General features: G+C 37.1%; 1 protein-coding gene across 1 annotated transcript; it reads right to left on the minus strand.

The window, feature by feature from the left end:
* Positions 1-281: 281 nt before the first annotated feature.
* Positions 282-11,507, minus strand: LOC129003035 (ganglioside-induced differentiation-associated protein 1-like). Its single transcript, XM_054431238.1, has 5 exons — positions 11,350-11,507; positions 6,831-7,026; positions 5,280-5,459; positions 3,390-3,587; positions 282-693 (listed from the first exon to the last, which is right to left on the minus strand). The coding sequence occupies exons 1-5, from the start codon at positions 11,443-11,445 to the stop codon at positions 389-391; spliced, it is 975 nt and encodes a 324-aa protein (XP_054287213.1). The 5' UTR covers positions 11,446-11,507; the 3' UTR covers positions 282-388.
* Between the last annotated feature and the right edge of the window lie 2,995 nt (positions 11,508-14,502).

The raw sequence follows: 14,502 nt of genomic DNA on the forward strand, positions 1-14,502 counted from the left end.
CTCTTTCATGAGTTGTCTGTAAAAAGAAATTAAAAAATATAAATTTTTCCCCGGCTTAGATGTTTGCACTTAAAAATGGTTTTCTAAATTGGAGTTTTACGAACAGTTCTAATATGAAACGTCTAATTCGGAACTTATATGGATGAATTCTTTTTAAAGTGCTTTTTACAAAAACATACAGCACAAAACTAGTAATAGTATCATTACTCAGACGTACCGGTACTTCCTGCTAAACACTTTCAAGCAAAGAGCCAAAAAAGGTAACAGTAAGACCTCGCAGATAAAAACTTTAAATTATTTTATTTGTAAAAATGAAACATGACAAATTCAGTCTAAGTACAGCATCTCCTACTGGAATGGACCAGCAAGAGATCTGGTTGAGCAAAACTCATTTCTTCTTGAGAAAGAGGAACCCTCCTATGATGACAGCTATGGCTGTGAATATGACAGTTCCGATGACTAGGCCTGACTGCATCTCTAAGAACGTCTTGAGATGAGTCATCCCGGATGGGACGGTTTGTTTGTACGAGTCTCTTTGGCACACTCTTGCATAATACCGTGATATCCCTGGTTTTTTACCGCCTGACCAGAACCTGTCTTCTAACCCCAGTAGGTACAGTCTGTCCAGAAGAATGGTGAGGCTAATATCAGCGACAGTGAATCCCTCACTGCATAACCATCGAGGGTCGTTTTCTGTAAAAAATATACCGTATCTTAGTAAATAAAAGTAGGCTAAGAAGCTGAAAATTTAGGTTATGGGTTTGTTTTTGTGCATTTAACACGTTTGCTACCACAATAGTACTAAATTTTCCATTCATACGGACTGCCGTCCCATAATTGCGTCGGTGTCCCAATGTTATTAAAAAGCTTATATATTTTTAACGGTCAAGAATCAAGAATATTTATTGTCCATTTGAAGGCCCTGAATTGCCTGCAGTGGTCTACAGGGATGTCTGTCGCATATGTGTGTCACTTGGTCTGTGGATATGATGATTATTGACGTCCTATTATAGTTGGCAAAACTGTTTTTTACCTTGCCGCATCACTGGCCCGTGGTCTGCGTGTACTGTTAACCAAGTAATACCCGGTCTATGTGTATTATTATAATGTATACCTCGGGCCGTGGCAATGACCGCAGCGTCGTGAATATGTGGCGATCGGTAGCGGACGTGTTAAGGATAACGTACTGAAGTAGATGGCCAGCTGTGTTTACATGTATGGCCAAGCTGTAGCCAATTTTTCATTTAAAATGAACATGTTAAACGAGCTTACTCACACAGTGTGATACTGTCTAAATTCTATGAACCCTTCCCGGACGGCCTATAATATGTATTAAAAAAAACGAAAAAAATCTTTTTACTTTCTCCCCCTATACCATACAAAATATAGCAACCTATCAAAATGTTAAATGTATATAAGTGTATATACACCAAAGTCCGCCTGTTTGGAGAACAGTATGAAAGTATGGGTATGTGGAGAAAGTATTGTTTTCGTCAACATTTTCGAGTTTCAGTTTTGAGTGGATATATTCGTTTTGGGCCTCCCTGGGCACAAAAAAGGGGTTTTCGAAGTGATGTCTGTGTGTCTGGATGTGTACAGAGCTAGGGACTACACCTGTGGTCCGATTTCGATAAAATTTGGTATGTAGGTTCTAATCCATGGTATCTCCAGGCATTTTTTTAAATTTTTTTGAAATTTTGATTTTAATGGGAATTTTCCCATAAAACACCATAAAATAACGGGAAAAAAGGATTTTCTCAAAAATAGCCCGAACGATTTTGATAAAAATTTAGTATGTTGTAGCCCTTTAAATTCAGAAAAAAAAATGGTACAACCGCCATTTCTGTAAAAATTACGGTTAAAAAGTTATTGTAAATTATGTTATTTTCCCATAAAAACCCCATAAAATAACAAAAAATTTGGTTTTTGGAGAAAAGCTGGTTTTGATCCAAATTAATATGTTATGGTTCTTATAATTCTAAAAAAATAGTACAACACCCCATTGCTGTAACAATTGCGGTGTTCAAAAGTTATTGCAACTTATGTAGTTTTTAACTATAAAACAACATATTTACTCTCACCTTACCCATGATAAAGGTTGTTGACGAGCTTATGGAAGAAAGTATGTGTCAGATTGCTGATACCGTTTATTTACATCTGTCATTTATAAAATGATGTAAATAGTTGGCCAATGCAGCACTTTTGTTCATAATAATTTTTTTAACAATTAGGAAAAACATTTCTAGAACATCGATACAATAATTATATCTTATATCGGTTTTTACCGATACCGTTTTTACGATGATTAATGTTGTTGTTGTTATATATAATCAACTATAACAATAGATGTCGTAATAATCGGCGGATATATCCGCCTACCGTCCGCAATACACAAAATGATAGCGGATATATCTGCCTATAGTTCGGGAAGGTTTAGCACTCTCAGTTTTTGTTAGGTACTGGTACTGTCAGTTTATGTAACATGTTCTAAGTTACTGTAGTTTGAATAAAATAAGTGGTAATTTTAATTTTGTGTTAAAAAGTCGTGTATTAAAAAAAATTTAGTCGACATCAATGCACCCTTTCGGCTACTCAATTTAACTTCATTTAAGTTCATTTTCCTCTTAAAACTTGTTGTCTAATAATGGATGTCTAGTTCTACCAGTAGTCACAGGTAAAAACAAAGTAGATATTTAACACTGCCTACCCCCAAAGTAGAACTAGGGGCGACAGTGCGACATTGTCCCAGAAAGACGGCAAGGGCTGCAGAAAGCCCAGCCTGCCCCCCCCCCCCATTTTGTTTTTAATGGAAAGTTACCTATTTTCAAAGGCAAAGTTAGGGCCACATGGTACTTTCTTACACTTAACCTGTATAAGTTTCTGCAGAAAATGGTACATAACAAGTTGATACAATTGTTTTTTTAAAGATAATATTTCTGTAGAAAGTCTACAACTTTATTTTCTGCAGAAAAATTCTCCGTTCTACAAACAGTGACGCTACAAAACGTTATGTATTACATAAACAAAAGCTGCGACGTCAATATTCGGTGCATCGATCGTGAGTAAGAACGCATAGAATAACCGAATTACTGTAGCGATTCAAGGTGATATTCAAATGGATACGGGCGCTTGAAAACTTATTTATTTCCAAATATTCATTACAACTATCACACACACGGTTAATTTACACGCAACACCACTGCATAAACGCGTAAGCGCACAGAAATTTTTTTATTTTTCCATTCCAAGTGTGTTGTAGAAAGCTTAAAAACGTTCTGCTTTGGCACTGCCTACCAGTTCTTAAACTGAAAAGTTATCGAAACATTTCTAAATACTTTGAGAAGTATACAAATTTCCTTGGAAAAAATACCGGGATAAGATATACATACCGTTACGAGATGAAAGTTCTTTCTCCACTTCCAGAAGAGCAGAATCAACTTGGTCTAGAAGTTTAACATAAGCCGCTTCATCAGTGATGATCTGGTGTTTCTTTTCTTGCAAATCGGCCTTTTCCAGGAGAATCTGTCTGATTTTTGGATACTTTTCTGCAAGAGCTCTAAGGTTGGATGCATTCTTGTTTTCAGCAGCTGTAAAACAATAGTATATTTCACTACTAGTCACAAAAGTAACCCCTTTTCTAGTGAGATATTGTTTAGTTTTACATACGAGTCGAGGACTCGCATGGGAAACACTATTGAGCCCCGAAATGGGACTTTCGTGACGAGTATTGAATGATACTTTTTATTGCGATGAAAAAATAACTATTTCATACTCCTTTTGAGCTAACTGGAAACTTCAGTTGTAACTTTGTTGATGTCAGGTAAAGTATTGTTTGTGTAGCAAAAGTAATGTTTATATCCCAGGAAAAGTCAGCTGATCACTATTTGTTTTTGGTGTATCAATGCAAATTGACGATTTTCAAAGATCTCAGCTGTATGGAAATGGTCTTTTTTCAAATACAGAGTGATGAAAAAGTTTTGTCATCTCTATGATAGTAGAAGATTATTATGTGTGTTTTTTTACTACACAACTTCAGAATCAACTTTATCATTCTTGTGGCATGAATATGTAATTAAACCCCGCTGAAGTAGGCAGCAAACCAGCAGACTCAACCAATTTCAGTTTGCCTGATTGGCTTTTACTCAATTATATTCTTGTACCGGTACATGTCAGATTCATTCCTTATTAATAATTAGGTTTAACAATTGGTAATTTGGTGTGCTGCTACAGGGAATGTAATTAATTGTGTTTTAGGGAAATATTAATAGCTTGGAACAAAATACAAACATTTGCAAATTTTCATCAAAATATATCCATAATCCTGCAACCTACAACAGTTTACTTATTTTCTGTAAGAATAACATTTATAAGTTGCAGTTTTAAAAATATTTTCTCTTCAAGCATTTTAAATGTACAACAATTATTCAATTACTTAAGTTTAGTTTAAGCTCTACAATCTGGTTTGGGAAGAAATACGGTTGTGGAATTTAATGTTTTGCGGATAAAAAATGGGAAAACCGAATTTTTACCCAATAAACCCCATTCCCATAGTACAATCAAGCTAGTTTACAAACAAACACAGGTTTACAAGTCCCAATTTCATCATATTCAGATGGTTTTTAGTAGAAATTGTTTAAGGCCTCTACGGACATCAAAAGTCAAAACAAAAAAGTAAATGGGTCCTGTCTTATCATGAGAACTGCAGGAATAAGCTTATTCACTAAAAGGGAAATTTGCTAAAATAAAAATTTGGGAACATTATTCATGGGTTCTTAACTTTAAAGTAAATCAACCCATTAATGTGAGTACTGTAGGCACTCAATGATTACATGATCACATCATAATTATAGATAAATTATTTACAATATTCATAATATATAACAAAACTAAATAACAAAATGATTATGTTCCTTAAACAATATGTGTACCTATCCAACAATTTAAAATTTGCCAAATTTATAGATTACACTTAAATTAAATGATTAAATAATGCATTTTTCAACTTCTCATCCAAAGTTTTGGTTTTGGCCAAAGTTTGACAGGTTCTGGCTCTTTAAAGCATCTTGAGAAACTGCCTGGATAATTTTTAAATCCCTTGGTCATTGATAGTCAACTCAACCCACATCTCTTGGCTTGTTATAAACTTTTGAGCCACCCAGTGCGGCTACGTAATTTTTATGGGCACAAAACTATAAAAACCCAATACTATCTGGGGATCTAGCACCCACTAAATTTTTCCTTACCATTTAGTTCTGCAAGAAATTTTAAAAGCTACTAACCTTTCAGAACTTTCCGCACTGGACCAATAAAAGGAGCCTTTGGTTTCCCAACAAACTTGGGATGGTAGAACGACCCGATTGTCACTACGTTGGCAGGCACAGGGTCTATGATGTTGCGGAAGTGAATGACTTTTTGACGAGTCTCTGCTCCCAGATCTAGAGGTATCAGTCGAGTATCTCCTAGGACAAGTACCGGTATCAAGTTTTGATCAGTACAGTGTAATGTTGCAATAGACTAAAATCATACAGTATGCAAGCCCTCAGCTGCTTTAAATCTCATAAAAATTTGGTGTTATTAACAAAACAACTCATACAGTTCAAAATTTAATCAGGTTTCTTAAATCTTCAAGAAGAACTGGTAATATCGGAATGAATATTAATTTGAAATAAAAACTTCACCAATATTTTCAGAATTTTTACGAGGCATGTTTTTTAAATAAGTATCGTTTTTAAATTTCTTTGTTCCAACGCTGCGATTGGTATTTTCGACATTTGCGCTGTGCATGGGCATTTATTGGTAAGCCCTAGCCGGAAATTTGAGAACAATCGGCCGTGTTTACATCCAGTTTCGAGCATTCAAAATGGTGCTACCAATTGAGACTGCCGCCGACTGTGAAGTGCGCGCTGTAATTAGATTTTTAAGTGCTGAAGGTGTGAAAGCCATTGAAAATCATTGACAGATTAGTGAAATGTATGGCGAGAACATGATGAGTGACGGAATGGTACGCAAGTAGGTAAGGGCATTTAAAGGCGGCCCAACCAACTTTCATGATGAGCAACGCACTGGGTACGGGGACAGAAATTACGCCGCCCAGTGCGTTACTCATCTTGAACGTTGGTGGGGCCAACGAGAGCACCATTTTGAATGCGCGAAACCGGATGTAAACACGGCCGATTGTTCTCGAATTTCCGGCTAGGGCTTACCAATAGATGCCCATATACAGCACAAATGTCAAAAATGCCAATCGCAGTGCTGGAACGGAGAAATTTAAAAACGGTACTTACTTAAAAAAACATGCCTCATAATTTCAAGAGGCCTTTTGCCAGCTCTTTGTGATGATGTGTCTGATGATGCCAGCATAGCTGGCAAAAGGCCTCTTGAAATTAAAAATTCTGAAAATATTGGTGATTATTTCAAATTTAATCAGGTTTGTTTATCGAAGCAACATCTCAATACTTATGTACTGTCACAATTCTCAGCATCCAATTCACATCATGTGATATAATATATTATCTAGATATTATCTAGATTCAACCAAAATTTGTCTAGGTTGGTTTTATTCCAACACAACCAGAAATTGCAGTTCTTGGGCAGGCCTGAATCTGCCGCCAACCCTGTGCTCAGATCCTCATGTAAATCACTCCCTAAATGGACTCAGCTATTTAGAGCAAGTTGCAATCTATATTCAAGATAAAATATGCATCTTGGTTTAAGTAGGTAGTAAAATATTCAATAGTCAATGGTAAAATATAACAGTGATGATAAAATGTACAATGCAGTCTACTGTGCAGCTACAATGTTATACGTACATTTACAACTTTTTAACTCACCATTGTTACTAAAGTTGTCTTCTAGATAGTCAATGATTCTTGCAGAATCTGGAATAACCTTAATACCATCCTTAAGCACTGGTACTTCGCCACGGGGATTGATTTCTAAAAACCAAGGTTGATACTGCTCACCCTTTGCAATATTGATAACGTGGGATTTAAATGGCAATCTTTTTTCCAAAAGTGCCATGATGACCTGAAAATGTAAATAAACGATACTCATTTCAGTTTCTTTTAGGAGAGAACAAGGATGAAGTTTTATAAAAGTTTATTTCTATTCTACCTCACAACAATGCAGATTACATTATATTATAGACTTAAATAATTTTTTATCAGCATTTTATTTGTTTATTTATTGACGGAAAATCCATTTTTTTACAAGGTATACAATGTAATAATACTACTTACTCAAAATAAATACTAACAAAATATCAAAATTGCGTCTGAAGCGTCTAGTTAAATACAGTGAGACAAGCTTAGAAAACGTGCTGACTAGTACTACTTAAATATTAATAATAATGTGTACATATAAAACAGGCATGACTAGAAATAAATAGAATGATGACAAGCAAGGACTAGAGTTGAGGTACAATAATCATAACAAACTTAACAAAAATAACAATGAGGCAAAGGCTAACAAACAACAATGAAAACATTCATAAAAATGCATAAATTCATAACAATGTAGAGCACTGTGGTGGGCCAACAGCATCTTCCTCTTGATAATGGGGATGGTAGTCCAAAACAGTCGACATCGGATGGAAGCAGGTTAGCCTGGCGTTGGACACGGACAATTGTACTACTCAGTTTATACAATGTACCGTGGTGAAGTCTGGCAAACATCTCTCTCGATCTTGTGTTTGTAGGCACATAAAAGCTGATTCGCTTCAGGAGGCTGAGGCAGTCAATGTGGCAATTCAAGATTTTGAAGATAAAAACAACATTATGCACAGCTCTTGTGAGCTCTAGAGGTGGCAGGCAAGTAAATAAAAATAGGCTTCGTCCGTGGGGCGAAATCGTGATATAGACCGGAAAAAGTTATGGGAAAAAATCAAGATTAATTTTCCTTATTTGTGTTTAGTTATACAAGTTACATAAAATAAACACAATAGAACACTTCATACTGTCAAAATAATTTTTTTTTCTTGTTTTTAAATATGCGGATATATCCGCTACCCGTCCGCGGATGAGTAGAAAAGCAGCGGATATATCCGCCACCCGTCTTTGAAGATGACCATGACAAAGTTAGGCAATAAATAAAGAACAATATGTAAACAATAAATAAAGACAACGTAGTGTTGAGCGTGAAACGTCGAGGGGGAAGTGTAGGAGAGGTGGGTGGTACCAGGGGAGAGGGTGAGGAGCAGGAGAGGGTAGGCGCGTGAGAGAGGGGGGGGGGAGTGCGGGAGAGAGCGCAGCCATGGAGAGAGCAGAGTGGCGCCTTGGTACTTTAAAGGGGAACAAAAATAATTCTAGTAGGTCGTCAAACTATTTAAGGCACTTCATTGCGGTGGACAAGCTTTGAACATCCTTTTCCATAGAATTTCGCCACCTATGCCATTTCAGACATACAACTGGAGCTTTTCATTGTTAGCAAAGTGCTGGTGGTGTTAACCAAGTCTTCATTTAGAGAATAAAGTGAAAGTTACTCGGAAAAAAGTGGTCTAAACTGTATGGTGGTTGAGGGAAAACTCCCATTTCAGAATGATGGATATATGGTCTTTGCTATGTTAGATGGGGTATTTTCTTGAAAATAAGAACGGATGTACGAATAAACCTCATTTTAGTCATTTAATGAATGTACTAATTTAATTGAGACAGCACTTTCATTTTATAAAATGAATGAATGTTGGTTCCGTTCTCTTATCAGGCTTTTTTTTTATTTTTGACCAACAGAAGCTGTTTATAGACTGCATCCCACAACTAGCAGGATTTTGAACAGCAGCACTTTTTCAAGTTAACATAATTAATTATTGCAACAATGGGCAGCTCAATAACACTTGATGGCAGGACATAGTTTCGGAGTGAAAAATGTGATTAAGTTACGTCTGACCATTTAAGTGCTCACCTAGTAGTATCAGACAAAACATTCCCTCCTTATTATTTGAACAGCCCATGTTATTCATTGTAGCCTGTAACGAGTTATTTTTCCTAGGGGGGTAAATATTTGCTATTTGGCCGCGCACCGATTGTTGAGGTAGGCAAGCGGCGGCGGCGAACCTGGCTAGCGCCCTTTGACCCGGCTTATCAGTGCCGATAAGCCTGGGATATCCTAGTTTCTCAGGATAGTCTAGGACAGACCTTCTAGTCGTGGATCCCGTGCAGTGAAGAGCGAGCGTTTGTCGAGGGGCGTTTGTTTGTGAGTGTTTGTGGGAGTTTTTGTTTGGTGACATCGGTGTCGTGTGAGATTGGTGCTCAAGGAGTGAGTGTCGGCATTCAAGTTGGGTAGTGAGACAGTGACCCACTTGTGGTGAGTGGACGACGTTTTATTATATTTTGGTTTAAGAGAGTTAGAGTTGTAACCGTGCTGGTCAAAGCCTGACGGTAGTTAGGATTTATATTAGTCAGGAATAATACTAAAGTGTATTCCTGACGGTTCTGGGCAGGTGCTAGAGCGCAAATAATATAATTTAATTGACTGTAGTAGATATTATTTTGCGTTGTACCTAGAGTTAGTTATATTACTAATAACTCTGAGGCCCGACAAACCTAGGCTGCACGATTTAGCGTGCGTAGTTGGAAACACGTGGCCAGTAGGCTAGTAGCATTGACTTTATATCTCTAGCTAATATTATTAGCCTATTAACAGAAGCCCAGCTAAGTAACATAAAGTTGGTAGTAGCAGTAGCAGTAGTAGGGTTGTTATTGTTTATTCATTTGATTATTCTAATTTAACCTGAACAGCTTGCTTAGTAATCCAACACGTTAGCTTGGTAGCTTGGATAGCGGAGTACCGGCTATCAGATAATATATTTATCTAGTGTTTGGAACGTATTTAATATTTATTTATCTGCTACTAAGTAGCTCAATATTTTAATAGTGCAATTGCCATTTAGTTTTGCTTGTTTGGCTTGGTATTTATTGAGACCAGCTACTAGTGGTGTAGTCACTCTACCTATAGTGCACTTGAATTGTTATCTGGTATTATTATTGAGTGAACTGTTTGATTCTTAGCTTGGGCATTAGAGTTGTGTATTGGATTATAGTGGCCTAGTAGACCCCGCCTGGTGATAACACGCGTTGTGGTTTTTATTGGCAAGTCGTCGTGTAACTCACCGTGTTTTAGGCACTCTGGGCTTAACTATTGAATAGTTAGGACGAAGCCCGAGTTGCGTAGTCAGCAACGACCCTCTAGGAGAGTGGAGAATCGGCGTAGGCCTGGTAGTGATTATTGCACGTTTGTTTTGGTGACTTGTTTTTGACTTGTTCACAGTGCCCGTGTATGAGCCAGTCCTATATACCGGTTAGACCCGGCTTTTGGCCTAGTGGTTTCCCTGACCTTATCGCAGACCCTGGAACTTTACCCAGCCATTGTAGGCTGAGCTATTCCCGGCAAACGGTTGCGACTGCACTTACTTTTAATATTATTTTTTCCAGTGCAGAAAACATCGTCGCAGCCTAGTAGGCCTACCCAATTGGAGTGAACCTGACAATAACTCCAGCAATAAGTAGTGCGCGCGCCCATAGCTAAGAAAAGAACACCTCACATCGTGTTTGGTTTGATATTTATGTGTCAAACCAAACGCTAGAATCCTTTATTAAGTTGGAGTAACCTAATTAGGTTAAGTTAAATCAATTTCTGCTATGGACAATGTTTTCATCCCTGTTTAGTCACTTTCCAGAGGAAACAAAATTTAGCAACTTATCATTAAGTTAGCGGTTGTTAGAGATAGAAACACTTATATAACTTTTAAGTCAGAAGTGTAACTTAGGTTTGTTTCCCAGATGAAATTGGTAAGTTAAGCTAAATAAATATAAATCCAATGCAATAACATCATTATCTAATGGATTTGTTAGATGAAGTGTACAAAATCATAGGCCTAATTAGGCCAAATAAATGGAAAATGAACATGAGTCACACCAATTCAAAAGCAAAAAGAAATGATCACGTTCAGGTTGTGACAAACTTTGTAGGCCAATGAAGCCTAGCCATATTTTTGCGATAACTTCATGAGTTTATATTTATTACGCGATGATGTATATCAATTCAACAAATAAATCAGAAAGTTGAAACAACGAGCAGAGAACCTCATTATGTTGATCTGAGATTTGACCTATTATTATGATTATGGGCAAAAATTTGATAGACATAAAAGTGAAAAGTGACAAGACATGTCGAGAAGTCCCTAAGTAGCCGTGTCGTGTCTGTCTGCTCTGCTCTTGCTGCATGAATCAGCTGATTGGATATGCGATGTCAGCTGGTATAAGTTCAAATTCCAATAACATATGTACACAATTATTTAAAAAGGCATAATCAGAACAGTCATCGCAATAATATACCTCTAGATCACTGACTTACCTTCTGTGCGTAAAAAGAATAATTATTCAAATATAAAATCAAACCATTTCCTTTATCCAGGTGTTTGGCAGCAGTCAAATGATGAGACGCCGCCATGTTTTTAGTATTAGATTAGATTAGAATGAGAATAATGATCCTTTATTCGATGGATTTGGGGATAGTCTACACCACTACACTGACACTCTACTACAGTTCGCAATCACGCATTCCTCCATTCTCGAATCTCGATATCAATACTTCGAAAACTCGTATTGCAGTACGATCTATGATTACTATAAAGTGTTTTTCGATCTCTAGTGCGATCAATCAATCGCATTGATTGACAGTAAGAGTTGAACTGCAACTGCAGATTAAACCCAAACCGAAACCCATTGGTTATATCTTCCAAGTAAGCTAGGTCACTGAAAAGTGAGGTACAGACAGAGGAAACACACTGGTCACTTATGGGAAACCCGTACGCCTTCAGCTCTGGTAGTTGTGCCAGAAATATACTTGTGATGAACAAGAAAGAGCCCGAACGGGAAGCACTGCTGTACGAAAATTCCTATGGCACAGGGTCTTCTTTCACCATGAGCTTTGAAGTACTTTACAAGAAGGCGAGGGGATGAGTGTTGGAATTTGTCCTAGACACCAGCACTAAGTGCTACACCATTTAAGTGTACCTGTGACGATCTGGTATTTAAGAATAGGTACATTAATGTGCTATTATAAATTTTAAAATATTCTGTAATTTCAGTCATAGCCACTATTGGCATAATTGGGAAATGGAAACGTGCTACTCCACTATAGCCACCATAATCTTGCAATTTAATTATTTGGTTTTTGTTGAGTATCACAGAGTTTTTATATCAATAATTGCTACATCACGTTCAATGATTCAGTCATGGAATGGGGTGTGAGGCTGATTTTTCTGCTGACGAGAGGTGTCAGCATTCTATGTGACGTGTAGGATAAATAAAATAATTATTTAAAAAGGGTACTTTGTTAACTATGTTTTTGATTTTTATTATATTAGTAGCCCTAAACATCCAAGAAAATAATAATTAAAAGATTATACAATTTATTTTATAATTCTTCTTAAATCGACATGAGGGGCTCTCCCACAATCCCCCACTCCATCGCAGAAGAGGTTCTCATCGGTTCCTCCTGACCAAACAGGAAACGATACTGGGACGCTATAATAGTACCATAGACTATAGTTCGGCCGCTTAGAAAACGACCTGCGCGCTAATGCTAAACCAATGCTAGAGGAGGTCGCTTTCTAAGCGGCCGAACTATAGTATGTTTTATCTATGGTAGTACGTCATGTTTCCAGAACGAACGCGTCCAATGTTAATCTTCCTAGGTAGGGTCGGGAACGCGCCAAGGTGCCACCACGTCAACCAGTCACCAAAAAACAGAAGAAGTTTGAGGTGGCGGCCACCGGAGTCCGCCACCGGTTACTGGCCGGGCAACTGCAGTGGATCACGGCCGCCTTTAACTCCTGAGGGGCCCTATTTTTGAAATGGTTGACTGTTGAGTTGAGTGTCGAGTCATTCTATTTCCAATCGTTTTGTATTTTTGAAACGATTGACGGTGGACTTATACAACCAAAACTACTCAACACCTATCGAGCTGTTGAGTGGAGGTTGACTGCACTTTCTTCTTCCTCTCTTTCGGCAAAAAATTACTCTTTTTGAGTCGACGCCATATTGTTTTGTTATTGCTTTTATTTACTTTTACTAATTGCGATTTAGAGGTTATGTATTTGTTGTCAATGTCTTAGCACCCAATACTTAATGCAATTGTTAATTTTATTTACTGTGTCAATACTAGACTATTTAATTTGTTTGAAATCCACTAGGAATACTAATTGAACTTATTAAAAGATAATTATTGTTATTAGACCTATGATTTAAGGTATTAAAGATTGTGGTAGAGAGAAACAATATCATAGTTTGTTTCAATACCATTCACCTAATAAAGGGATCAAATTAATTTAAGTTACGATAAGCTTTCAGTGCAATGGCAAATAGCCATAAGCTTTAACCTAAATAAAAACACAATTAAAAATAACATGAAGCAAAACGATGAAGAAAACTAAAATAAGGTGATGTGTTCTGAAATAGATACGAAGAAAGCAAATAATAATGTATTTAGGATATGCCTAAACTTATAATGAGCTACACCATAAAACAAACAAACATCCATAGTAAATTTTATTGTTAATACTTATAAGTTTATATAAGGTACTTTTGCAATCACTAAGATTAAGCAAGACATAACCTCTCTCAAGAACGGAGTTGACAGTTTACCTCAGTATCTTTTTAATAGCCTTGGATTGAGATTAGCTGATCCAGATTTTAGAGTAAGAAGAGGTAAAATCGAAGATCACAAAAACTCTGCATTGTGATTGGTTTAAAATGACGTCATCTGAATTTCGGGCGGTCGTATGCTCTACATTTCCAAAACGAGTCACTCAACTAGCGATTTCCAACTCACTTCCAAACTGTTGGATTTCAAAAATACCAAATCCTGTTGTTGGTTGAGTTGAGTGTTGACTGTAGAGTCAACTGTCAACCATTTCAAAAATAGGGCCCCTGGCCACGTCCTTCGAAGTGGCAACGTCGCAAGTGGGGTTGTAACATCTGTTTTGTTTGGAAGCAGCTAATGGTATTTGTATATTTACGAAAGATTGATTACTGGACTATAACACTATTGACTCCGCTTATAATGTACAAATATAGATTTTTCATTCATATTGTATCGGTTTTCAATTCTGTATGTTTTATTTTCTATATTTTAATAAATTTATGTTCATAAATTTAAATTTAAATCAATAAAGTGCGAATTAATGAGCTGATGTCACCTGTCTGCCATGTTATCTTATGAGACGTCTGTCACTGAACAACACCACTTGTGACGTTGGCAATTCTACCAGGTCGCGGCCTGTAGTTAAAGGTCAGGTAGCCATGCTCGTGCGTACACGACAATCCGCCACCTCGGATAAGGGTTACCTCAGCATATGGCGGGAATTGGAATAGCACACCTACGTCAATGATGGTACTCAAATTTCACATTTACAATGGTACTATATCACAATGGTACTGACCTAGACCAACGATTCAATGAATATTGCTGAGAACTGAGACTGAATGCGTCATCAGCGCGGAT

This window comes from Macrosteles quadrilineatus, unplaced genomic scaffold, assembly GCF_028750875.1.
Source record: "Macrosteles quadrilineatus isolate MER2022 unplaced genomic scaffold, UCM_ALF_1.0 Scaffold_9__3_contigs__length_116548681, whole genome shotgun sequence".
In the NCBI taxonomy this organism is placed as follows: Eukaryota; Metazoa; Arthropoda; class Insecta; order Hemiptera; family Cicadellidae; genus Macrosteles; species Macrosteles quadrilineatus.

Coding starts and splice junctions, on each gene's coding strand:
- LOC129003035 (XM_054431238.1), bottom strand. CDS start 11,445: ATGGCGGCGTCTCATCATTTGACTGCTGCCAAACACCTGGATAAAGGA. Junction 7,027..11,349: donor ATTCTTTTTACGCACAGAAG/GTAAGTCAGTGA, acceptor TTACATTTTCAG/GTCATCATGGCACTTTTGGA. Junction 694..3,389: donor AGAACTTTCATCTCGTAACG/GTATGTATATCT, acceptor TATTTTTTACAG/AAAACGACCCTCGATGGTTA.